The sequence below is a fragment of the Myxine glutinosa genome, chromosome 3 (genome assembly GCF_964187855.1).
Source record: "Myxine glutinosa chromosome 3, kmMyxGlut1.1, whole genome shotgun sequence".
NCBI lineage: Eukaryota > Metazoa > Chordata > Myxini > Myxiniformes > Myxinidae > Myxine > Myxine glutinosa.
This window is the reverse complement of record NC_136263.1, coordinates 172,615,730-172,640,070: the sequence shown is the minus strand read 5'-3', so window position 1 is coordinate 172,640,070 and position 24,341 is coordinate 172,615,730. Positions and strand designations below refer to the sequence as shown.

Genomic DNA, 24,341 nt, shown 5'->3' with positions numbered 1-24,341 from the left:
CCATCTCCTCCAAACCTCATTCCCTAAGCAATTTCCATTCTCCACACCATCATTTCCTCTAACAGGGTTATCAAACTGTTATTTAGATAAAGTGTTTATGAAACACCCACTATTCAATACTGTGTATGTTTACTCATCCACAAGTACTTCAAAGTTCTGAAAAATAAAGTGATACACAAAGAGTCAGTGTTTGAAAAAAACTATCCTTCATCACATTGTAATGAAAATTGACTTCAAGGGTTCAGTGTGTTAATTTTTTGAGTTGAAGGGTTAAGCGTGTTAATTTGTTGACTTGAAGCGTTAAGCGTGTTAATTTGTTGACTTGAAGCATTAAGCGTGTTAATTTGTTTACTTGAAGGGTTAATCATGTTAATTTGTTGACTTGAAGGGTTAAGCATGTGAATTTATTTACTTGAAGGGTTAAGCATGTTAATTTGTTTACCTGAAGGGTTAAGCATGTTAATTTGTTGACTTGAGGGGTTAAGCATGTTAATTTGTAGACTCGAAGGGTTAAGCAGGTTAATTTGTCGACTTGAAGGGTTAAGCATGTTAATTTGTTGACTCGAAGGGTTAAGCGTGTTAATTTGTCGACTTGAAGGGTTAAGCGTGTTCATTTGTTGACGTGAAAGGTTAAGTGTGTTAATTTGTCGACTTGGAGGGTTAAGCATGTTAATTTCTTGACTCGAAGGTTTAAGCGTGTTAATTTGTCGACTTGAAGGGTTAAGTGTGTTCATTTGTTGACTTGAAGGGTGAAGCGTGTTAATTTGTTGATTAGTTAAATCATAATTTGAACGTTTAGGTTTAATTTGTGTTTTAAACTCCAATTTTGGCCTGCCTAGATAGTCTTTGTAAGAACTTTTGCCTTTGTCACTGTTAAAAGTACTCGTTTCTCATTTATTTATTTGATTAACACTGCTTTCCCCTTTCTCCTCACGACTCACGACTCTCGAGCCGAATGGGGCACGTGTTCTTTTGAATTGGGCCAATCAACGGTGTGCTCGAGCCAGGCGACCAATGAGCATGCTTGTGGCATCACCCGAGTGCTGGTTTTGAATGAGAATCAGTAGTTCAGGTGGGAATCCTGAGAGCAATGTCTGTGTCAGGGCAGCTAGCCCAGGAATCAGTGAGGTCTGCGCCAGAATAGCTGAGCCGGGACCTCCACAGTGTGAAGAGCGTGTTAACTCCTGAATTCAGCAGTTTTGAGTCCAGTAATGGTCGGGGTAGTGCACGTTACAATATCCTTCCTGTTGTGACAGGATAAAAGGGAAGAGTCCCTAAACAGCTCTGAGGGGAGGACTCCACAAACTAAGGATTAACCTAGTTTGTTTGACGAGTCCTCCCCCCAAAGCTGTTTATTCATGGCAAGGTCAAATCTGACTGGGATAACGAGCACTATAAACGGTCTGTTGCAGCTCCCAAAATCGAGCTTTCATATTACGCTGCTTCTCCACACATGCGGCATTCTATTTCCAGCTACACTCTCCTGTGAAAATTGTGACTGAGAAATTAAAAAGTCAAGACATCTAATCAAACTCAGTCTAACACCGCAAGTTATATTTATAGTTAAAAAATAGATTTATTAAAAAATCAAAAGCTCCAAGGGAAATCACCTTTATTAGACTTGCTCTTGTATTGCCCCCTAGTGTGGGAGAAGTTTCTAATCGATGCAAGATGTCCGCGTTTTTAAAATCTATAAGTCGTGCCCCAAACGATCCACAGCAACTACAAAGCGATAGGCACTCCGACCCGAAAAGAAAAATGCTCAATCCTATCGGCGTTTTTTTGTTTTGTTAAAAGGGTGATAACATAATAGTGGGGTATTTTTGTTTGGAAAGTTCAAATGTTAGGAATCTGTGACGATCCTGTGAGGAAAGTGCTCTATCACCATCCTTTTCTCCTCTGTCACTGCCCACCACTCCTTTTCCCACCAACGCTCCCTCATACCCACCTTAAATAATGCATACATCTAACGTATCATTGATTTAGCAAAAAGAAAACATAAGTGACATCAACACATCCAAAATTTTTCTTTGTTAATGTAAAAAGTGATATTATTGCCAAATTATAATGATCAAAATAATTTTCTGTGACAAACACTGCAATCAGGCATATGCCTATCATTACATAATCAAGAACTAGCAGTATACCTACAATCCTTAGATAATAGTAGGCAGCAGAGAAAATAAATAAGTATCAAGTTAGAGGGGAGGAGAGCAGACAGAGAAATAGGTTTGAGTATCTGCGTGGGTCGGGGCAACAGTGACCGTGAATGGTAAGTCAAAGGCAGAGGTGTGGAGGAGGATTCATGTGGGTGTGAATGCGTGGAGGAGGGTGGAGGAAGTAATGGCAGACAGAAAGATTGCAAGGAGATTGAAAGGAAACGTTCTGATGTGTGTAACGCTGGCCTACCTTTACGGTCTGGAGACGGGGGCAGTGACAGAGGCAACAACAGAGGCTGCAGGTTTGCGAGAACAAATTGGGTCAGGAGGATTGCGGGAGTAAAGAGGGTGAATACAAGGACGGATGAACTGAGGGAGGAGATTGGTGAAATGGCGGCTGAGATTGGCTGGACAATTGATGTGGATGAGGGAAGAGAGAATGGCAAAGACAGTGGATAGGTTGAGGGAACAAGGTACGAGGAAAAGAGCTAGACCACGGTTGAGATGGGATGATTGCGTGAAGAGGGAAAAAATTATGGTGAGGGTGGTTGGAGAGTGAAGAGAGTTGGCTGAAGACAGAGGGAAGTAGAGAAGTATTGTCGTCAAGGCAGGGCAGAAGCTTAGTAGCATTGGACCTTATAAAGAGAAAGAGGAGAAGAAGAAGATACCTATTTCAAAATACCAGGAAGTAATCTCACTTCTTCTTCTTCTTGTCCCTCCTTCCCTTTCCCCTTTTTAAGGGGTGAGGTCCAATGGTACCAATCTTCTGTCCTGCCCTGACCACGATACTCCTCCACTTCCCTCTGTCTTTAGCCAACTCTCTCCACCTTATTGATATCCTTCTTTACATAAACCTCCCATCTCAACCATAGTCTACCTCTTTTCCTCCTACTTTGTTCCCTCAACCTATCTACTCTCTTGGCCATTCTCTCTTCCCTCATCTGCACCAGGTTTCCAGCCAACTTCTTATCAATCCCCTCGGAAAGCTTACTTGCACACCAATTTCCTCCCTCAGTTCATCCATTCTCCTTCTATCCACCCTCTTCACTCCCACAATCCTCTTGACCCAGTTGTTCTCGCAGACCTGCAGCCTTTGTCATTGTCTCTCTGTCAGTGCCACTGTATCCAGATCGTAAAGGTAGGCTGGTGTTACACAAGGCACCAGAACTTTCCCTTTAAATTCCCCTCACATTTTTTATCCGTGTGCAAAGCAAAAAGCCATGTTAAGCAATATTGGTTCACTCTGTCTGTCTACAGACGTCAGTTTATGATCGAGGAACTACTTCATTTCAAATGAATTCTATGTTTTGAACACTGCAGAACATTTGTCAGAACACGAACCTGCAGTTTATCAACACTTTGCCTCTGAATTTAAGAAAGTGTTCGGAATCTCGTCCCAAGAGCGCACATGCGCACAGAGAAGTAAGGTAATTGTTTTAGTCTGTCCGCCTACCTGGCAATCAAACAAAATTGAAAATTATTCCAAACAGGAAACTTACTGTTTTTAGGGATGTCATAAAGGACACAAACAACAGGCACGAATAACTAATTTAATGTCTTCGGGGAAAAAATTGCTTTTTTTTTCTACAGCCTTTAAAAACCTTTATTGTATTTCAATTGAATTATATGCTTGAACAATGGAGAACACTAATCACCTTGTTGACACTTTTTTTAACCTCCAGTTTTGCAGCACTCAGCCAAAATATTACGCCATTTTACGTCATCCCGACCTATAAAATTTGCCGTTCTTGCTCTCAGAGTTAGGGAATATCAACATTCAGAGAAAATCATGCCTCATACGAAATATAGACCGTGCTTGGAAATGCAAAGCGAGAGTTTAAAAGACCCTTTCCATGTGCTTTTTCTCAAGATTTCATGGGGTAAGGTGTTCTATGAACTCTCAAGTTCTGTCTGCCATCAATCCATCCACCCTCATCCACGCATTTGCACCCACCTGAATCCTCCGCTGCACCTCTGCACCCAACATACCATCCCCGGTCACTTTTCCTCCCAGATATTCAAACCTATTTCCCTGTCGTTTTAACATTAAAGGTTCCAGCCACGGACTGTTTTATCATCATTGAGGACAGGCCGTAAATGAAAGAAAAAATAACTAAAGAAATAGAGATAAAGAGAAGGAAAAATATTTTTTGAGGAACTGGCAAACCTGATTTTTAAAAATGGGCAGGTTAAAACTGTTAGGAAAGACAGGAAAGAATTTCACAGGAAAGAAACACAGGAAAGTTAGGAAAGAATTCCATAGCTTAAAAGTGAAAAAGACCAGACATTCGTAATATAGTAAAGGATACGACTGATAGATCTCATCTTGCGAAATCCATATTGATGGTCAGATAGAAGACTGAGATTCAAGATTCTTGAGGAAATGAGAATCGAGAAGATGTTCAAAGACTTTAGAAATAGTAGAAGTCAGTCAATAGGACGATAGTTGGAAGGGTTTGACGGATCACCCTTCTTTAGAAAAAGGTGTACTAATGCATGTTTCCAGGAAAGAGGAAAGTATTTTGGTTTTTAAACAAAAGCAAAATAAAAAAGCAAGCAAAGATGAGAGTTCTGAAGCATACTTTCAAGAAATGAGGAGGAATGCCATCTTATGAGTTATGGATCATAGGAAGAGGAAGAATATTGGTAAGGAGTGCATGAGGGAGTGTTTTTTTTTTGTTTGTTTTTAAAAAAAAATTGGATACAAGATCGAGGCTCATGAAAGAGCTAACATTAATCATACAAAAAGTCAAACCGACACATAAAACACAAAATAAGGGGAGTGGTAGACAAGATGGGGAGAGAGGAGGAAGGACACAAACACAACATTTGAGAGCAGGGACATCGAGAGAACTGTGGGAAGGAGAGGGCTTGGGGGGAGGTGGGAGAGGTATAAAACATATGGACACTGCAAGGACTTCCAGGAAAGAAGTTGGAATTTCAAAAAAGTGTATCTGGAGTGAATTAGTGGGGGTAGAAAAGATCAAGGTTTTGGATGGGGGAAGATAAGAGATGGTGGTGAACAGCTGTTTTAAAGACCTGGAGGGAGGAGTGGGATTGAAGGGAGTGGGGGAGTTTGTTCCAGAGGCGGGAGAAAAGGGGAATGAAAGAGTGAAGGTGAGCAGAGAGCCTAGATTTTGGCAGTTTAACCATAAGAGGGTTGCTGGCAGATCTTGTGCGACCTGTAGGAATATTTGGGGGAGAGAGCACAGAGAGAGCTGGGGGAGCAAGGCTGGAGAGGAGTCGGTAGAAGACAAAGACCACCAACCTGCCTGCGGTGAGTGAGTGAAAGGCCCTCGGAGTTAGCTTCATCGCAGGAGATTCCAAATAGCATTGGGGCTTGTGGAGAATTGTTGGAGTCATTCAATGTGGAATTAGAGAAAGGAAAACCAAAAATAGTTGCTTTGTCAGTCGGAGAAACAGGTAGAGTATCATTGGAACAGGAAAGCGAAGGAAAGGTAGTGCAACAGAAGTTGTTGGACATCACCTCTGTCTTCTCCATACTAATCCTCAGTCCATGCTTCCCGAATGCTTCCTTTAACTCCCCCAGTACTTCTTGCATCTCCTGCTTACTCTCTACCACAATACCCAGACTGTCTGCATAAAACATCCTCCCCAGAATACCTTTCATTTTTTCCTTGCTGCTTACCACCTCCATCGCCATGATAAACATGAGTTGGCTGAGAGAGCTTCCCTGCCTCAAACAACGTTCATGTTTAAATTCTCTGACATTGCAGGACTATACAAACTTTCCTTCATTCCCTTATACATCCCTTCCACCAACCTAACTTTTGCTTCCGGCACTCCCTTACATCTCAGTGTCGTCATCACCACCTCTCTCAGCACAGTGGTATAGGCCTTCTCCATCTCCACAAGCCCCAATGCTATTTCACCTTGCACCACCAATCTCTTCTCCACCAGCTGTCTCATATATAACATCATAATGTCATATGAGATAAAAATGAGGAACCTGTGCTACGCACAGTTGGGAGCCCAAAAGCAACCAGACAATCCGGAAACGGCGAATGCCAAAACATGAACCAATAAATTCCACATTCCTGTGACAACTTCAGTCTAACGAAAAGCTTGGACAGCCGGTTCGTGGGCAAAAATGTGGGCAAAACTTCGTGGGACTTGGGCAAAAAATCTTACTGCAGCTGACCCCACCAGAAGGTGGGTATAATGTTCTATATGCGGTCAATGGTGGAACTGCAAATTCCGAATCCACCAATGTGAGCAAAACCGTGGCATCCGACAGGTGGAAACCAAGAAGCTCAATTGTATTGAGAAAAAGGATGACAAATGTAGAGAGAAAAAGGTTGACAAATAAATTTAACCCCAACATCTAAGGCCAGCAATCTTCTTAGAGTTAACGCGAGAGATGAAAATGTGGGCGAGGGGAAGGGATCGCCTCCACTTACTTAATACATTTGATCCATTCTTCCTTCTCCTCAACCGTAGGGGCAGAGATCCGATAAACCTGGTGTTTTCCCTCCACCACCCGGCCATCGGTGTCAGTCTTGCAAGCTTTGATAACACAACCCTTGTTGTTTTGAATAAACAGTTCAAAGCAGTTCTGGAGAAGTACAGAACACATTAAGATTGACAATGTTCATTGGACAGCTGCAGAAGTACACAAGTAATACATGGATGTTTAAAAGCAAAAATGGATGTACGAAAATGATGACAAAACCACCACGAAATGTACAATTGCCCGAGGACAAATGATCATCTAAACGCATCAGTTTTATGTGTTATCAACCAAAAAGAGTCGGAATTTAACCAATAGTCTGGCAGATATGTGAAACAAATCATGTACTTCATGATAAAAGCATGAAACTTGGTACGTCGATATTACGTGATATAGCAATCGTTTTCAAGATTGGAGGCATTCCCGAATGCCCTCTGTTGCCATGGCAGCCATTTTCTACGTGTTTAATACGTCCTTCCATGGCATGGCATTCTAATTACAAAATAAACAAGAGCAATCAGAGATTGCAAACCCTCACCAGGATGTATTTTCAGTGGTTTTTAAGGCTTTTGTGTTAAAACAAATATGGCGGCCGAACCACGTGACCGACGACGTCATCATTATTTTTTTATCGAAACTGATATATTCCTACATTATGCTCAAGAAATTTCATCCTTATCGGATGAGGTTTCGTACTTGTCGAATTATGACGTCATAATGGAGGCAACTATGACATCATCATTAACATATTTTATTCCCCATGGAGAGTTCTTTGCAATGAGCCATGTCTCAATTTTTTCTATTCAGCACTTTCGGAGATATAGAGGTGCAAAATTATTCGGTTTTTCCAATATGGCGGCAGAACCACGTGACATATGACGTCATAGTTATCATTAAAAAATTATACAGGTGGAGTTGCACCTATGGTGAAAATTTCCTGTCAATCGGACCAACGGTTGCAGAGAAAAATCATAGTTATTCTGTGCGGACAAACAAACAAACAGACAGACAAACAGACTCAAATGTAGTGCCCTCTCTTCTGGTGAGGGTACCTAGAACAGCACTCAGTGGAGAGCAAACCTCCACCAGACTGAACAATTCATGTTTTGTATCCCACTGATAGGCCGGACTTGAACCAAAATCGAATCGACTTGTTCTTGTCACCTAACAAACTCATTGCCCCAGGTTTTGTCATAAATCGTCCATAACGTTTTAAAATACGTTATATATCGCTTTTTGCCCGATCTTTCAATGGTGAAGAATCACTTAAAAATTTAAACAATTCTCATATTTGAATCCACATTCAGATCTTCACCAAAATCAAATCGAATCGTCCTTGTCAAACACCCAACCTGTCCACCAGGTTTCATCCAAATCCGTCCATAACTTTTTGAGATATCGTGCTATATAATCGGTTTTAGCCCTATCACTTTTAGCCCTATTTTAGCCAGGCTAACCCCCGCTCTAGCGGGGAAAATGGCCTTAAAACGATCATTCATTCATTCACTCAATGGTGAAGGATCACTAGAAATTCTACTAGCTGGATCAGAATTTGGATTTTCACCAAAATCTAATCATTTTGTCCTTGTCACATACACTACCTCTCTGCCAAATTTTGTCTGAATCCATCCACAAGTTTTTGAGATATGTTCACAGACAAACAGACAGGGGTGAAAACATAACCTCCATCCACCTTTGGTGGCGGAGGTAATAACAAAAACAATGATAACGTGGTAGCAAAGTATATATTAATTAATACAGCAGTAATAATATTTACAACAATAATAATAATTATAACGAAAGTATAATTCCCCCGTCTCCCTCCTCCGCTTTGGCCAAAGCACATCTGGCCTTGGTGAAAGGCAAGCCGACCAGTACAACAGGCAGGTATGCAATAAAGTCCGTGAAGACCAAGGAAAATTTGGTCCAATGGACCAACGACCCCACTAGTTTCCAAAAATCAATGAGGACTCTGGTTTGTTACAGTCCCGATGAATCGCTAACAAAGCAGAGCCACCATGGGTTTGGGGAGGTTCGTTGCCCCTATGGTGACCAACAATGCATTCACAGGAACAGCTTTGTGATCTTCGTGTTTATTTCTATATAGCCAATTATAAGTGCGTGACCCATGGGTACTCAATCACAATAAACTTAAAGCTTTGTCAACTGGTGAGATAGATGTACTTTATCAGAAAAATTAAGCTGCTGAATAGGTCAGCTATTAAGGACTACATCAGCTACACCTCTCAGTCGTATTCCAGACATGACGGGAATAGAAGTTGTTTTGAGAGCGGTGCAATGCATACCGGCTTTTTGGGATCTTCGACTTCCCTGATACAAAGATTTTCCAGTGGAATTATTCCCCGAGGTTCTTTGTCCTGTGGATTACAAGTGGCAGAACATTGAAGGTCAGTTGCCCATTTTACCAGCCTTTCAAGCTTTGATTGTCAGTTTACAGGAAAATAAAATTCCTTCTTCCAGTAATTCATTCCTTTCAATCACACCATCACCATCAAAGCAAACTCTCCCTATTTCTGCTCTTATTCTGCTAAAAGGCCCATTTCTGCACTTGCCCCAATGTAGATTTCCAACACTCGTAACACAGCAAAACATTCCATACAATCTCAGTACAATTTCTGTCATCTGTGCTGAAATAGAATATCCAAATGCGTGGAAAAATTGCAACCTTTCACGACGCCCGTGCGTGCACACGCACACACTTAACAAGCGTCGTTTTGACGATGTAATCATTCAATATACCACAGGGTTTGATGTGGTGCCTATAAAATTCCAATCAAGGTTGTTCTTGAGTCTGCAGGAACACAGGTTCTCAAACAAGAATTCAGCACACCTCACTTGACGATTGCACATCATGCAGTGATCAGTGGGCTCGGCTATGGTTTGGAAAATGGACAGCAATACGAGATTCGTCCACAAACAAAAAGATGGATAAGTCAGCAACCTGGCTCATCATATTAGCAAAGGCAAAACTAGCACACTGTTAATTTACAGAGGTAGGATATCACACTTGATACTGGTAATAGATGAGAATTAAAGGCAGTAGCATGACCAGCACCAGCATGACTAAAGTAACCATTGGAGTTTCGTTCGTTCTATGCAAACCAACACATTTGAGTGTCTAAACCAAGCTCAATCACAGTTCTCGACTCTTTGTAAAAAAACACACACACACACACACATCTCGTTTTTTCATTTCTGTTCCTCACAATTCTATCCCTCTCTTTTACACACACACACACACACACACACACACACACACACACACACACACACACACACACACACACACACACACACACACACACACACACACACACACACACACACGCATGCGCACGCGCACGCATGCACGCACGCACACACACACACGCGCGCGCACACACACACACACATACTTAATTAATTGTACAATATCGGTTGTTCCTAAACTTAAATAATTTAAAGGATTGTTGTAAATGCTGTTAATTTTACAACATCCCATATTCAACTTTATTTAAATTTTAAACCTCAAACATATTTCCTCCACCTAAAGCAAGAACCTTAACCCGTAAGCAACTGACTAGTTTCCAGACTGCATGGATCATCAGCTGGGCACCGTTCTTCCTCGAGGTTTCAATCCTTTCAGCCCAGGGGACCTCTCCAAACGGCGGATCCACAACCTCGATCATGGATCCACATCAATCGATGGTACATCAGTGGATCCACAACCTCAGTTGCGTCCAGGCAGTCAGTCAACCCATCAATGCAACATCACTTATTCCAACTTTACTTGCAATAGGATTTAATGTGTTATCATATATTTATAACCTTCCTTACACACTCGATAATATGATAATATCATTAAATCATTCACATCTTCCTCTTAAACACATCAATCGACCAAACAGCATGACCACACAACCTACCTCTGGATCAAACTGTACCTCGAATGTTCAAACTGTCACCGATAACGTTTTTTGGCATGCTGCCGTATCCTAGTAACCACATTTAATAACACACACACGGCCAAAGGTATGCGGACACCCCCTTCTAATTTTGGGATTCAGCCGTTTCAGCCATACCCGTTTGACAGGTATAGATAATCAAGCACTATAATCAATATAATCAAGCAGATAATCAATATAATGAAGCACACAGCCATGCAATCTCCAGAACAAACATTGGCAGTAAAATGGGCCGTACTGAAGAGCTCATTGACTTTCAACAATGTGGCACTGTCGTAGAATGCCTCCTTTCCAACAAGTAAGTTTGTCAAATTTCTGCCCTGCTAGAGCTGCCCCGGTCAACTAAGTGCAGTGATTGTGAAGTGGCAATGTCTAGGAGCAACTGTACAGCTTAGCCGCAAAGCGATAGGCCACATAAGCTCACTGAACAGGACCGCCAAGTGCTGAAGCACGTAGCGCGTAAAAATTGTCTGTCCTCGGTTGCAACACTCACTACCAAGTTCCAAACTGCCTCTGGAAGCAACGTCAGCACAACAACTGTTCGTCGGGAGCTTCATGAAAAGGATTTCCATGGCTGAGCAGCCGCACACAAGCCTAAGGTCAGCATGCGCAATGCCAAGTGCCGGCTGAAGTGGTGTGAAGCTCGCCGCCATTGGACTCTGGAGCAGTGGGAATGCGTTCTCTGGAGGGATGAATCACGCTTCACCATCTGGCAATCCGACGGACAAATCTGAGTTTGGCGGATGCTAGGAGAACGCTACCTGCCCGAATGCATAGTGCCAACTGTAAAGTTTGGTGGAGGAGGAATAATGGTCTGGGGTTGTTTTACATGGTTCGGGCTCAGCCCCTTAGTTCCAATGAAGGGAAATCTTAACGCCACAGCATACAATGACATTTTAGACAGATGTGTGCTTCCAACTTTGTGGCAACAGTTTGGGGAAGGGCCTTTCCTGATTCAGCATGACAATTCCCCCGTGCACAAAGTGAAGTCCATAGAGAAATGGTTTGTTGAGATCGGTGTGGGAGAACTTGACTGTCCTGCACAGAATCCTGACCTCAACCCCATCGAACACCTTTGGGATGATTTGGAACGATGACTGCGAGCGAGGTCTAATCACCCAACATCAGTGCCCGACCTCACCAATGCTCTTGTGGCTGAATGGAAGCAAATCCCCACAGCAATGTTCCAACATCGAGTGAAAAGCCTTCCCAGAAGAGTGGAGGCTGTTATAGCAGCAAAGGGGGGGGGAGGGGGACCGACTCCATATTGATGCCCATTATTTTGGAATGAGATGTTCGACGAGCACATACAGGTGTGGTTCAGGTGTCCACATACTTTTGGCCATGGAGTGGATATATATATATATATATATATATATATATATATATATATATATATATATATATATATATATATATATACATATATACATACATACATACATACATACATACTTACACACACACACACACACACACACACACACACACACACACACACACACACACACACACACACACACACACACACACACACACACACACACACACACACACACACACACACACAAACACACACACACACACACACATATATATACAGTCACGTGAATAAGTAAGTACACCCCATGTAAAGTTTTGACTTTTTCAACATATTTCAACATACAACTATTTGATCTTCATTTCAACAATATTGATAGATAAAAGTGATATAATATAACAAATATCTTGAAACATTTACATTTTGAAGTCCATTGTATAATTTAAATAAACATAAATGCAAATGTTGCATGTGGACAAAGTAAGTACACCCCCACATTTATCACTACTTCAAATACCTAAAATTAGAATCAGGTGCACCAGCTCAGGTGCAAATGATTAGAACATCGTTAGCGAGGATCTTGGAGGAACCTGTCTTATTCAAACCTCAGACATTTAGTTTGGTTTGCTCTTTGTTGTTGAAGTGTGCGGCATCACCATGCCCAGATCAAAAGAGCTCTCTGAGGCCTTCAGAAAGAAGGTTATAGATGCCTATGAGTCTGGGAAGGGATTTAAAAAGATCTCCAAACAATTTGAAATCAATCATTCGACTGTCCGGAAGATCATCTACAAGTGGAGAAGATTCCAAACAACTGCCAACTTGTTCAGGCCAGGCCGCCCCAGCAAGTTCAGCCCGAGAGCAGACCGCAAGATGCTGAAACAAGTCTCTAAGAACCCCAGAATGTCATCACGGGACCTACAGGTAGCTCTTGCCACTGTTGATGACAAAGTGCACGAGTCTACCATTAGAAAGAGGCTGCACAAATTTGATCTACATGGGAGGTGTGCCAGGAGGAAACCTTTGCTGTCCAGAAAGAACATCAGGGCAAGACTAAAGTTTGCCAATGAACACCTAGGGAAAGACCAGCACTTCTGGAACAATGTGCTCTGGACAGATGAGTCAAAGGTAGAGCTATTTGGCCACAGTACCAGAAGACATGTTTGGCAAAAACCAAAGACAGCATTTGACCACAAGAACCTGATACCAACTGTAAAGCATGATGGTGGAAATATTATGGTTTGGGGCAGCTTTGCTGCATCAGGGCCTGGGCAGCTCACCATCATAGAATCCACTATGAATTCTTCATTGTACCAGAGGGTGCTTGAGGATAATGTGAGGCCGTCTGTCGGAGAGTTGAAGCTCAACCGAAGGTGGACCTTGCAACATGGCAATGACCCTAAACATACCAGTAAATCCACCAAGGAATGGCTGAAACGAAAGAAATGGAGGGTTCTGGAATGGCCATGTCAAAGCCCGGATCGAAATCCCATTGAGATGTTGTGGGGGGATTTGAAACGAGCTGTGCATGCAAGAAACCCCTCAAACATCGCACAGGTGAAAGAATTCTGCATGGAGGAGTGGGCAAAAATTTCTCCCAGTCGATGTCAGAGACTGGTAGACAGTTATAAGAAACGCCTACTTGAGGTTGCTTCTGCCAAAGGGGGCAATACCACCTATTTGAGCCAAGGGTGTACTTACTTTTTTCACAGAAGGAAATGGCATCTCTGTTAATTTTTTGTTGAATAAATTTTTGCAAAGTCAATGTTTCATTGTTTTTTGTTCAATTATGTCACCTTTATCTATAGATACTGTTTAAATGAAGATCAAATAGCTGTATGTTGAAATATGTTGAAAAAGTCAAAACTTTACATGGGGTGTACTGTACTTACTTTTTCACGTGACTGTATATATACATTTCTTTATTTATTTGTTGTTTTTTTAATCTGTGTGTGATTTCAAATTTGTGTGTGCGATGTGTGTGATTTCAAATAGACAATGAATTAGGTGTCTGTCTGTCTGCCCACATTCGTTGGTGAACGTTAAAATCCCATGGTGTCCTTCAAAAAGAGTAGACGAGCTCTCATTGGCAGCATGAAAAAAATCCCAAATTGCTGTGCACTCAGTCGAGTATTCCATGTCGGAGTGGCGACCTATCCATGATTGTAGCCCAAGCCAAGAAACTGCTTTGGTAGAACAAATGCTCTGTATCGAGGATGCTGCACAAGTCTCTCCTCTGGCAAAGTCAAAAACCCGGCTCACCAGATCAGCTGGCTCACCAGATGCAGATGCCGAAGTCAGAAACCTACCTGGCTCACCAATACCACACGCCTTACCTCCAAACATCACCCAATCCAAACCGCAAAGGTCCTGACAAAAGCCACTATTTAAAATGTCGAACATCTTCAACCTCAAGTTTTTGACAACACAGAGTTAACTTGTGCTTTTGCGTTTTCTGCTCCATGGATTTTGCAATCACCCACCCCCCGCACCCCCATATGGATTCTCGGAGGTACAAATCATTCTTCAAACCAAGTTCAAGATTTGAATTGCTACCAAAGGGGAAAAAAGAAAGAAATACCATGATCAGGATCCTTATATTATTTCAATGTTGACGCTTACAGTGGTATATTCGAAGTAGTAGAGGCAGTTGTCGGTAAGGATAAACCATCGCCTTTTCCACGTCTTCACCTTCCCGCCTGGAAGCAGACAAAGTGAACAAAGCCATTTCATTCACACGTTTAAGTTGACGGGGTTTTGAAAAACCAACGGTGCAAGCACAACAAAAAGCCACACACTGCAGATATTTTCATCTACCCCAGCAACAGTAATTATTGTGCAGTTTTATCAAACCACTATACAAAGCCATGATTAGCGAGCATGATGACTTGCAATCTCACGAATCACACGCCTGCTTTTGTGTAGTTCTAAAACAAAAAGCAGTGAGCATCAATCAGCCCTCACCAAGCTTCAGCAGCCAGCCCTCACGGTCGGGGTTGAAGAACGTGTGCGTAAGATCGTTTCCATCATCCTCGGGAATCTTGAAAGGTTCATTCTTGATACTGTCGTACAGATTCTGCACAACTCACATTACGGTTCAATCAACCGATATGCCATCAAACAAAGTGCTTTGATTGTCAGTCACAACTGTGATGCAAGAGTTCGGCAACGACATCACCCAACTACTTATCAGGCTCATGTCTTATAATCTTTAAATGAATGAATGAATGAATGAATGCACAAATAAATAAATCAAAGTAGCATGTTCTTCTGCAATCATAACCTGAAGTACACTGTTAAAAATAAACTGTAATAACTTCATTCAATATACTCGTTCAGCATATCTACTTATTTTATGTGCAGCACATGGATGTGGACACCATCACTTGCTCGGACGTATTGCTGTGCTGTTGAGGCAACGTCGCGGAAAGGTTAAAGCTGGAATTTGGCTAGGATGCGGGCAATAGCTTAAGCTTCTCTTCGTGAAGGACATCGTGGGATGTTTACCATCCACCGACTAATGCCAGCAGATGGTGGCCCAGTTGAATGTCCATCCGAGGGACAGAAAACACATTGATGCCTCCCTCACTGTATGCAAAAGATCAGGATGACAGTTTATACCTGGGCAGAGATTGGAACGAATGGTAGACAGACAGCTCATCGGTGAATATGTACATCTAGGTCATTCTGCCAGCACATCAAACAGAGCAAACGAATCAGATGCCACAATTCCTTTCCCTTATAGGCAAATAACAACAGGCTCCTCACCCCCACACCAAACAATGTTGTAAAATCACTATCCCCACCTTCCCTCTTCTGGGTACTTTGTCACTTTACATCAAATTTCCTTCTTGAAGGACATTTTATTCATGCTCCTCCAGCAGCTCATACTTTGTCCGACCCCCTTGCCAAATCTGAGCTTAATGCTAACCTCCATTCATTTGTACCTTTTTCTGTCTCACAGTGGAACTGCCTCCCTGAGAATGTCCAGTCGTGGTATTCCATTTACCTTTTAAGATAGTGACTTTAAGATAGAGTAGAAAAGGGTGAGGGCTGACAGGAGTTGTGGGAGATATGGTGAAGGCAGCAGGAAGTTGGGGTGTGAAGAGAATGACAGAGATCTGTCATCTGGTGGTGAAAGAAGGCCGCATTTCAGTGGGTTGGGAACCGAGTACCCTCGTCCCTCTACACAAGGGGAAAGGTGACCCTCTGGACTGTGGCTTGTATCGAGCGATAAAGTTATTGGAGCATGGAATTAAGGTATTGGAAAGGGTCTTGGAGAGGAGGATAAGGAAGAAAGTGAAGATCGACGAAATGCAGTTTGGATTTATGCCAGGAAGAGGAATGACAGACGCGCTTTTTATTGTAAGGCAGTTGCAGAAGTACACAGAGAAGAGGAAGAAGTTGTTTCTTGGGTTTGTTGATCTGGAGAAAGCATTCGATAGGGTTCCACACAAAGTAGTGACATGTGCATTGAGGAAGTTAAGAGTGGAGGAATGGTTGATCAGAGTAGTGATGGTAATGTACGAGAGAGCGCGCACAGCTGTAAGGACGAAGAATGGGAACACTGGTGAGTTTGAGGTGAAGGTGGGAGTGCATCAGGGGTCAGTACTAAGTCCAGTACTATTTGTAGCTGTGATGGAGGTGCTGGCTCGGAATGTAAAGGAGGGTTTACCGTGGGAGTTGTATGCAGATGATCTAGTGTTGATTGCGGAAAGTATGGATGGACTGAAGGAGAAGATGAACAAGTGGAAGGAATGTATGGAGACAAAAGGTCTGAAGGTGAATATCGGAAAAACAAAGGTGATGGCAAGTGGTAAATCATGTGGTGAGGTGGACAGAACTTGGAAGTGGCCGTGTGCTGTGTGCAGGAAGGGTGTCGGAGTGAACTCCATTCAATGTACAATGTGCGCAGAGTGGGTTCATCAAAAATGTAGTGGTCTGAGAGGGTCATTAACCAGTGTGGCAGCTACATTCAAGTGTAAGGTGTGCACAGAGGGAGCTGCAGATGGAGGAAATTTTGAGGTGGATCTTGGAGACGGCGTGAAGCTGGAAGGTGTGAAAACATTTTGCTACCTCGGAGACATGCTGAATGTAGAAGGTGGATCAGACTCGGCAACGGTTGCTGGAGTAAGATGTGCATGGAAGAAGTTTCGGGAACTGAGTGGTGAGCTGGCAAGGAGGGGAGTGTCGTTGAAGCTGAAGGGAAAGGTGTATGCTGCATGTGTGAGAAGTGTTATGATTTATGGGAGCGAGACATGGGTAATGAACGTAGAGCAGCAACGAAGGCTGAAAAGGGTGGAAATGCGAATGGTTCGGTGGATGTGTGGAGTATCATTGAGAGAGAGAGGAAGACAAATGATGAATTGCGAAATATGATGGGAATAGAGCCTGTGATGGGTGCTGTGAAGAGAAACAGGTTGAGATGGTTTGGTCATGTGTTGAGGAAGGATGAAAGTGACTGGTTGAGAAGAGTGATGGAAATGATTGCAGAGGGAAGTAGAGGACGGGATAGACCGATAACTACTTGGCTAAAGGTGGTGGAAGAAGAAATGCGGGCAAGGGGGTTAACAAGGGGAGATGCAGAAAATAGGGCAAAATGGAGAAGATTGTCATGGGGACCGCAAGGCTAACCCCCACTCTAGCAGGGAAAATGGCCTTTAAAATGCCTGTTGTTGTTGTTGTTGTTGTATAGTGACTGATCACCATCTCAAGTCGTCCCTGATCCCCACCAATGACCTGGGCTCTTATCAATGACTTTTTACCTCCGCAATTCCCGAACTCCTCGACCCCCTCTCCCTTTAACCCCATTAGGGTGCAACTGTGATCTGAACTGCATTTACCTACTGCTAATTTCTGCTTTACCCTTATACTGATATGATCCTTGCAGCTTCTCCTTTCTCCACCTGTTTTCCTCTCAGTCATTGTTTCGACAGTTGATGACACGCTACGTAGTCAGCTCTTAAAGGAATCTCAAAGTTTGTATAAATAAACAAGAAGACATCATGCAGAGCATGACACTTGCAAAATCCACCCCTCCACAAAATAAAAAGTTACCATGGATACATCTAATTGTCCATTTCATCAAGATTAAAATTGACCATCTTAATCAAAGCTCAGGTCAATTGGATTAAAATTTATGATTTTTCAGATGAAAATTGATGGGTTTCGAAGTTTGACCTAGAGTTGACTATGACCTCAAAAATAGTTGGTTTCCCAATTTAGTGACTCAATATGCAAATGCTGTTCAATTTTCAAGTCAATCGGATGAAAAATGACAATTTTAGAAATCAGATCTCAAGACGACCTTTGACATTTGACCTCAAAATCAATAGGCTTCTTCCTTCTGATCAACTCTACCATCTGGTGAAGTTTCATGAAGATCGATTTATTGTGACCGGTTTGTGATTGGCTTATTGTGAATTGTGACCTGTAAGCAATTGGCAGACAGACAGACTAACGCACAAAGCCAACCAATATACTTGAAAAAATCTTCGATTTTGCAAGTAAAAAGATAAATAAGGTGGAGGTGTTGCAGCTTTGCCACGATGCTGATATTCCTACTGTACCCTATCTGAGGCACAGACAACCCCAAGGCTTGTAATGACATCTGCAACAAAGCTTCCTTCCAAAATTCTGTACATTTCATCAGGTACTCTCTCATATTGTAATTTAATTGACGATTGAACAACCAAAGATGCTTCAAACACCTTTTTAGTCCAGGGAATTCATGATGCGTTCAATGGTATCTCAAAAGAGAAGTCTCCATGTAAAAATGCCACACCGTACCCTTAGCAGCTCCTCGGGAAGATCACCGCCCTCGTTGATTCCACGGTTCATGGATATGAAGCGTTCCACAGCAGGCTTGTCTCGAACGTTGGGATTATGCAGGCTAGTGTTCAGCATAATAATGGCAAAGGAAAGCACGTAGCATGTATCTGCAGTGAGAAGTGGCAGGTAATAAACTTGTGATCTATACTTGGCTATAGCATTTGTCCAAATGTCTGACACCAACCCAGTCTGCAGTTTGGGGCCAGTATTTGCATACACAGAGTTGAGGCTCATGGAGGATATAGAACACAGAACAGACCATGACAACACAGAACAAACAAAATACCAGGAGAAAGAGTGGGTTGGGGGGAGGTATTGGGGAGGAAGGAAGACGTGAGAGTAGAGGGACAAAATAGAGGGAGACTTGGAGGTATAAAGACATGGTGAAGAATGACAGCAATGGGGAGGAGAACGGAAAGGGTTAACAAGCTGGATACAGGTGCAAACGTAATCACAGAAGTGGAAAGCAAAAATGAGGAAGCGGAAAGATTCAGAAAGGGAACAAAACAAAAAAATGAGGGGGTGGGTGAGGGAGCAAGGAAAACCCCAGTAATCTGGAAACACAGAAAGAGGTGAGCTTGGGGAGGGTTAATGAAGGGAGAAAAGATCATGGGTATGGGAGGCATGATGAACAGCTGTCTTGAAGCTGAAAAGATCACCACTCACTTCCACTCATTCATTCCTCTTTCCCCACCCCACACCCTGTAGGAAAGAATGACGTTGAACAGATTGAGGAAGTTGGTTCCACAGGTGGGACAAAAATAAGCATAAATGAGCAGAGGTGCACAGTGAGCCTAAATTTTGGGAATTTCAGCAGAAGAGTGTGACTGGCAGACTGCTTGCATCCTGCAAAAACCTGGGGGTGAGGGGTGGAGGTAGGGGACAGAAAACACAGAAAACAGAGAACAGAAAGGGTTGCGGGTGCAAGACCGAAAAGAAGGCGTTAGAAAATAAAGAGATCACCGACCTCTCTGCAATACCTGCAGTGCCTTCAGAATGCAGTGCCTTTCATATCGCAGACACGTCAGTGGTCTCTTTCTTCTATATGCCTCCTTCCTGGTCTTGTACCCTCTGCCTTTCCATGTACTGTCAAACCCCTAATACCCCCGTTCCTCCACAACCCTCCTCCCTAAGTTTCTGCAGGAGGAGATGATGATGATGATGATGATGGTGGTGGTGATGGTGATGGTGATGATGATGATGATGATGATGATGGTGTTGGTGGTGATGGTGGTGATGGTGATGATTAGATGATGGGAATAGAGCCTGTGATTGATGCTGTGAAGAGGACCAGGTTGAGATGGTTTGGTCATGTGTTGAGGAAGGATGAAAGTGACTGAGAAGAGTGATGGAAATGAATGTAGAAGGAAGTAGAGGACGGGGAAGACCGAGAAAAACTTGGCCAAAGAGGGTGGAAGAAGAAATGCAGGCAAGGGGGTTAAGGAGAGATTTTTCTTTTTCTTTCTTTTTTTTTTTTTCTTTTTTTTTTTTTTTTCTTTTTTTTTTCTTTTTTTTTTTTGTATACAAGATCGAGGCTCGTGAAAGAGCTAACATTAATCACACAAAAAGACAAACCGACACACAAAACACAAGGGGAGCGGCAGACAAGATGGGGAGAGAGGGGGAAGGACACAAAAGAGAGGGGGAAGAGGTGGAAGGACACAAACACAACATTTGAGAGCAGGGACATCGGGAGGACTTGGGGGGAGGTGGGAGAGGATTAAAACATATGAACACTGCAAGGACTCTGGGGTGAATTACCGGGGGTAGAAAAGATCAAGGTTTTCGATGGGTGAGATAAGAGATGGTGGTGAACAGCTGTTTTAAAGACCTGGAGGGAGGAGTGGGATTGAAGGGAGTGGGGGAGTTTGTTCCAGAGGCGGGAGAAAAGGGGAATGAAAGAGTGAAGGTGAGCAGAGAGCATAGACTTTGGCAGTTTAACCATAAGAGGGTTGCAGGCAGATCTTGTGCGACCTGAAGGAATATTGGGGGGACAGAGCACAGAGAGAGCTGGGGGAGCAAGGCCGGAGAGGAGTCGGTAGAAGACAGAAAGACCACCAACCTGCCTGCGGTGAGTGAGTGAAAGGCCCTCGGCGTTGACTACATCGCAGGAGATTCCAATGATTCTGAAAGCTTTGGCCTCAACAGCGTGAAGCCGAGCAAGGTGTGAGGCAGGAGCACCAGCCCAGAGGGGGGAACAGTATTCCATTGAGCTGCGGATGAAAGCCTTGTATGTGGTGAGGAGCTCAGGTGTGCCAAGGAAGGACTTCGCACGACGGAGGATGCCCAGTCGGCGACTGGCTTTGGAGGCCAGCTTGGAAATGTGGTTTTTCCCAAGAAAGATCATGGCAGATAGTGAGACCCAAAAGCTTGAGCGACAGAACTTCTTGGAGAGGATTGTTGAGAAAGTAGATGGGAGGGTTGTCCAGTCGGTCCTTTCGGAGAGACATTGTAAGAGTGTGAGATTTGTCAGGATTGAAAGACATGTTCCACTTGTTTGACCAGTCTGTGATTTTGTCCAGGTCTGCAGAGAGTGAGGAGGCTGCAGACTGCCGATCTGAGGGATGAGGAATGGAGCGACAGAGAGTAGAGTCGTCAGCAAAGAGATAGAGAGGATTTTCAAGAGAGTCAGAGAGATCATTGATGAAGACCAGAAAAAGCACAGGGCCCAGAACACTACCTTGGGGAACTCCAGCCTGAACAGGAAGAGGAGATGAGAGAAACCCATTCAGGGCCACACGTTGACTACGACCAGAGAGGAAGTCCGCCAGCCATGCGTGGAGATTTCCATGGATACCAAAGGAGGAGAGTTTGGAGAGCAGAGCAGGGTGCCAGACCGTATCGAAGGCACGTGAAATGTCAAGGGAGACAGCTCTAATTTCCTGTTTGGCGTTGAGGACCTCCATCCATTGTTGAGAAAGCAGAAGCAGCATGAAGAAGGCCATTTTCCCCGCTAGAGTGGGGGTTAGCCTTGCGGGCCCCATGACTATCTGGTTCCCTTTTTGAGGCAATGTTTCTATGGCCGGATGCCCTTCCTGACGCCAACCCTTGGTCACGCTCTTACGATGAGCAGGGATACGGTGTACCTATTCTAAACCGGGGTACACACCGTGATCATTCATCCCAGCAAGCTGGTGCTCAATTTGCCGACCTCGGAAGGATGACAGGCTGAGTCAACCCCCCCGGCGTTAATTCAGCGATCGATCGGGATTCGAACCCAGGATCCTAGGATCCCAAGCCGGCACCCTAAACGCTAAGCCAACACCAGGCTTAGCCAACACCTTGATACTGTGTACAAATTTTTTTAATTGCTCATATATAGCAAACATGCAACAATGTGTTGAGAAAAATTTCAAAATTTTCTGTGTGAAGATTTGAGTCTTCCAAAATCGAAGTTTCCTGAAGCTCACCGGTAGACTGAAAAACCCCAGGGTTGCATTGGCAGTATCTCGTGGCGAAGGCCTCCATCATACGATCAATCTTCTGTGCCTCCCCGGGAAGACGGAAGCTCCAAAGGAATTGCCTGAAAAATAAATGAACAATAGCTATAAAATATAATTTGACATGAATGAGTCAATGGATATGCCTCCGCTCGAGTTAGATGTCAACCCACTGTTACCTGTGATGTCAATTAAAGGTCACATGAAAATTGAAAGGTCACATGAGCGAAAATGCAAGAGAGAAAAGAGAAAACCTGAGATGCTTTTAACTCGAGCTATGATCGTGAAAATGATTTTCAAAGGGCACAAAACCTTTTGCCTGTTGAACCCAAAATTGAATCGGTTCATTTTTGTTTTGCAGTCGATAATTGTGCCAAGTTTGGTTGAAATCCCTTCTCTGGTTCACAAGGTATTGTGGTAAAAGATTTTCAATTAAAGTTCACATGACCATAGAAGTTTGACCTTTTGAACCCAATATCGAATCAGTTCATTGTTGCATCATAGTACATACTTGTACCAAGTTTCGCCAAAATCCTTTCAGCGGTTCACAAGTTATCTGGTAATGAAAGTCTGATATGCATGCATGGATGGAGGCACAGCCGGACGGACAACCTGAAAACATAATGCCTCCACCACTTTCATCTGCGTAGGCATAAAAAATAAGGAAGAGGTGTCTACAGTGTACCTCGTTTGGTGGTGTTGCATATTTAAGGTCAGTCAGATATCAAATTAAATTCTATGTAATGTGCATAAAACAGACTATTAGCCGCTTCTGATATCAGCATGAGCCATTATTGCTATACATGACCAAGCCCACAAGAACAGATACCACAAATACAGGGTGTCTCAATAAAATGTATGCAGACTTTTTGTATCAAAAACTATACCATCTTGTCATTCTGCACTGCCTTATTGATAACAGCTGAGTGAGGCTGTGCAATCATTCCATCACATGCTAACTACATCTGTTAAGCATTTGTCACACTCATTCAACATCACCCCTCGTTCTGCTACTTAATTTTCTTTTTATTAAATATTGAAGAATGTATACATTTTATTGAAACAGCCTAAAGAGCACAGTGACTTGATCAAGGTTTGACTTGTTTGTTTGTTTTTCCTTTATTCTCAACGCTGTGAAACACCACAAAACATTTAAACAACTCGAAAATTTAACCACAGAGTTCATAGTGATGTTCAAGGTTTATTTTTATATTAAAAAAAAACTAAAATGATCAAAGCCATCATGTTCACCAAAATGTGTGCGAAACAACTGTGAATAGTTAAGGGTTTATTATCTTACTATAATTCACCAAATGTCCATCTGTCTGTTCGAAGGTACCGTAAAAACTGCTGAACCGATCGCAAAGATATTTTGGGTGGGTAATCCTGGGACCCCTGGGAGTAAAGTAGGATATTTAGTTTTCCCAATTACATCTTTGGTCTCCAGCATTCTCAGGTTTGGACTCCCGCATAACATTCGCGTTCGCATAACGTTCATTGTGATGATGTTCTCATTGTGACGATGTATGTGTTCACGGTAGTGTTTGACGTGACGGTGTGAACGTAATTTCGTAATGTTTTTCGTTTCGTAATCCTTTAATGAACGTTTAATGTTGAATGAACGTTTAATGTTTAATGAACGTTTAATGCCCTTCGATGTCCGGGGCCGCATGCGCGCTACACTGGACGGACAAGCGTATACCTTGCCCTTCGCCGTCGGCTCGGGTAAACCGCTGAGCCCCCTCCGTGATGGGGACTTGGGCTTGAGACAGTGTCCCACGAACGAGGAATTCCCAGTAAGCGTGAGTCATCAGCTCGCGTTGATTAAGTCCCTGCCCTTTGAACACACCGCCCGTCGCTACTACCGATCGGACGGTTTGATGAGATCCTCGGATCAGCCCCTGCACGGGCCGTTCTCGGCTCGTGCTGGTGCACTGAAAAGATGAGCGAACTTGACTGTCTAGAGGAAGTAAAAGTCGTAACAAGGTTTCCGTTGGTGAACCTGCGGAAGGATCATTATCGGGACAACATGAGAGCGAGCGAGACGTACGTGGTATGTGATTGTCCATGTACTGTTTAGCCATGTACTGTTTAGATTTTGATGATTTGCACGCCGAAGTAACATTGCAGCGTGTGCAAAGTGACTGAGAAACGGGT

The 24,341-nt window shown here is 43.2% G+C and overlaps 1 protein-coding gene across 5 annotated transcripts in view; it reads right to left on the bottom strand.

Moving 5' to 3' along the window:
- The window catches only part of LOC144891382 (cytohesin-2), a 119,974-nt gene that overhangs the window by 1,662 nt on the left and 93,971 nt on the right, over nucleotides 1-24,341 (bottom strand). For all 5 annotated transcript variants that reach the window (XM_078774743.1, XM_078774744.1, XM_078774742.1 and 2 more), the window contains 6 exons: nucleotides 22,155-22,267; nucleotides 18,703-18,851; nucleotides 14,878-14,989; nucleotides 14,536-14,612; nucleotides 8,937-9,008; nucleotides 6,581-6,735 (listed from right to left, as the gene is read on the bottom strand). In XM_078774743.1, the coding sequence (XP_078630869.1) occupies nucleotides 6,581-6,735; nucleotides 8,937-9,008; nucleotides 14,536-14,612; nucleotides 14,878-14,989; nucleotides 18,703-18,851; nucleotides 22,155-22,267 (678 nt within the window). The remainder of the gene's footprint in view (nucleotides 1-6,580; nucleotides 6,736-8,936; nucleotides 9,009-14,535; nucleotides 14,613-14,877; nucleotides 14,990-18,702; nucleotides 18,852-22,154; nucleotides 22,268-24,341) is intronic.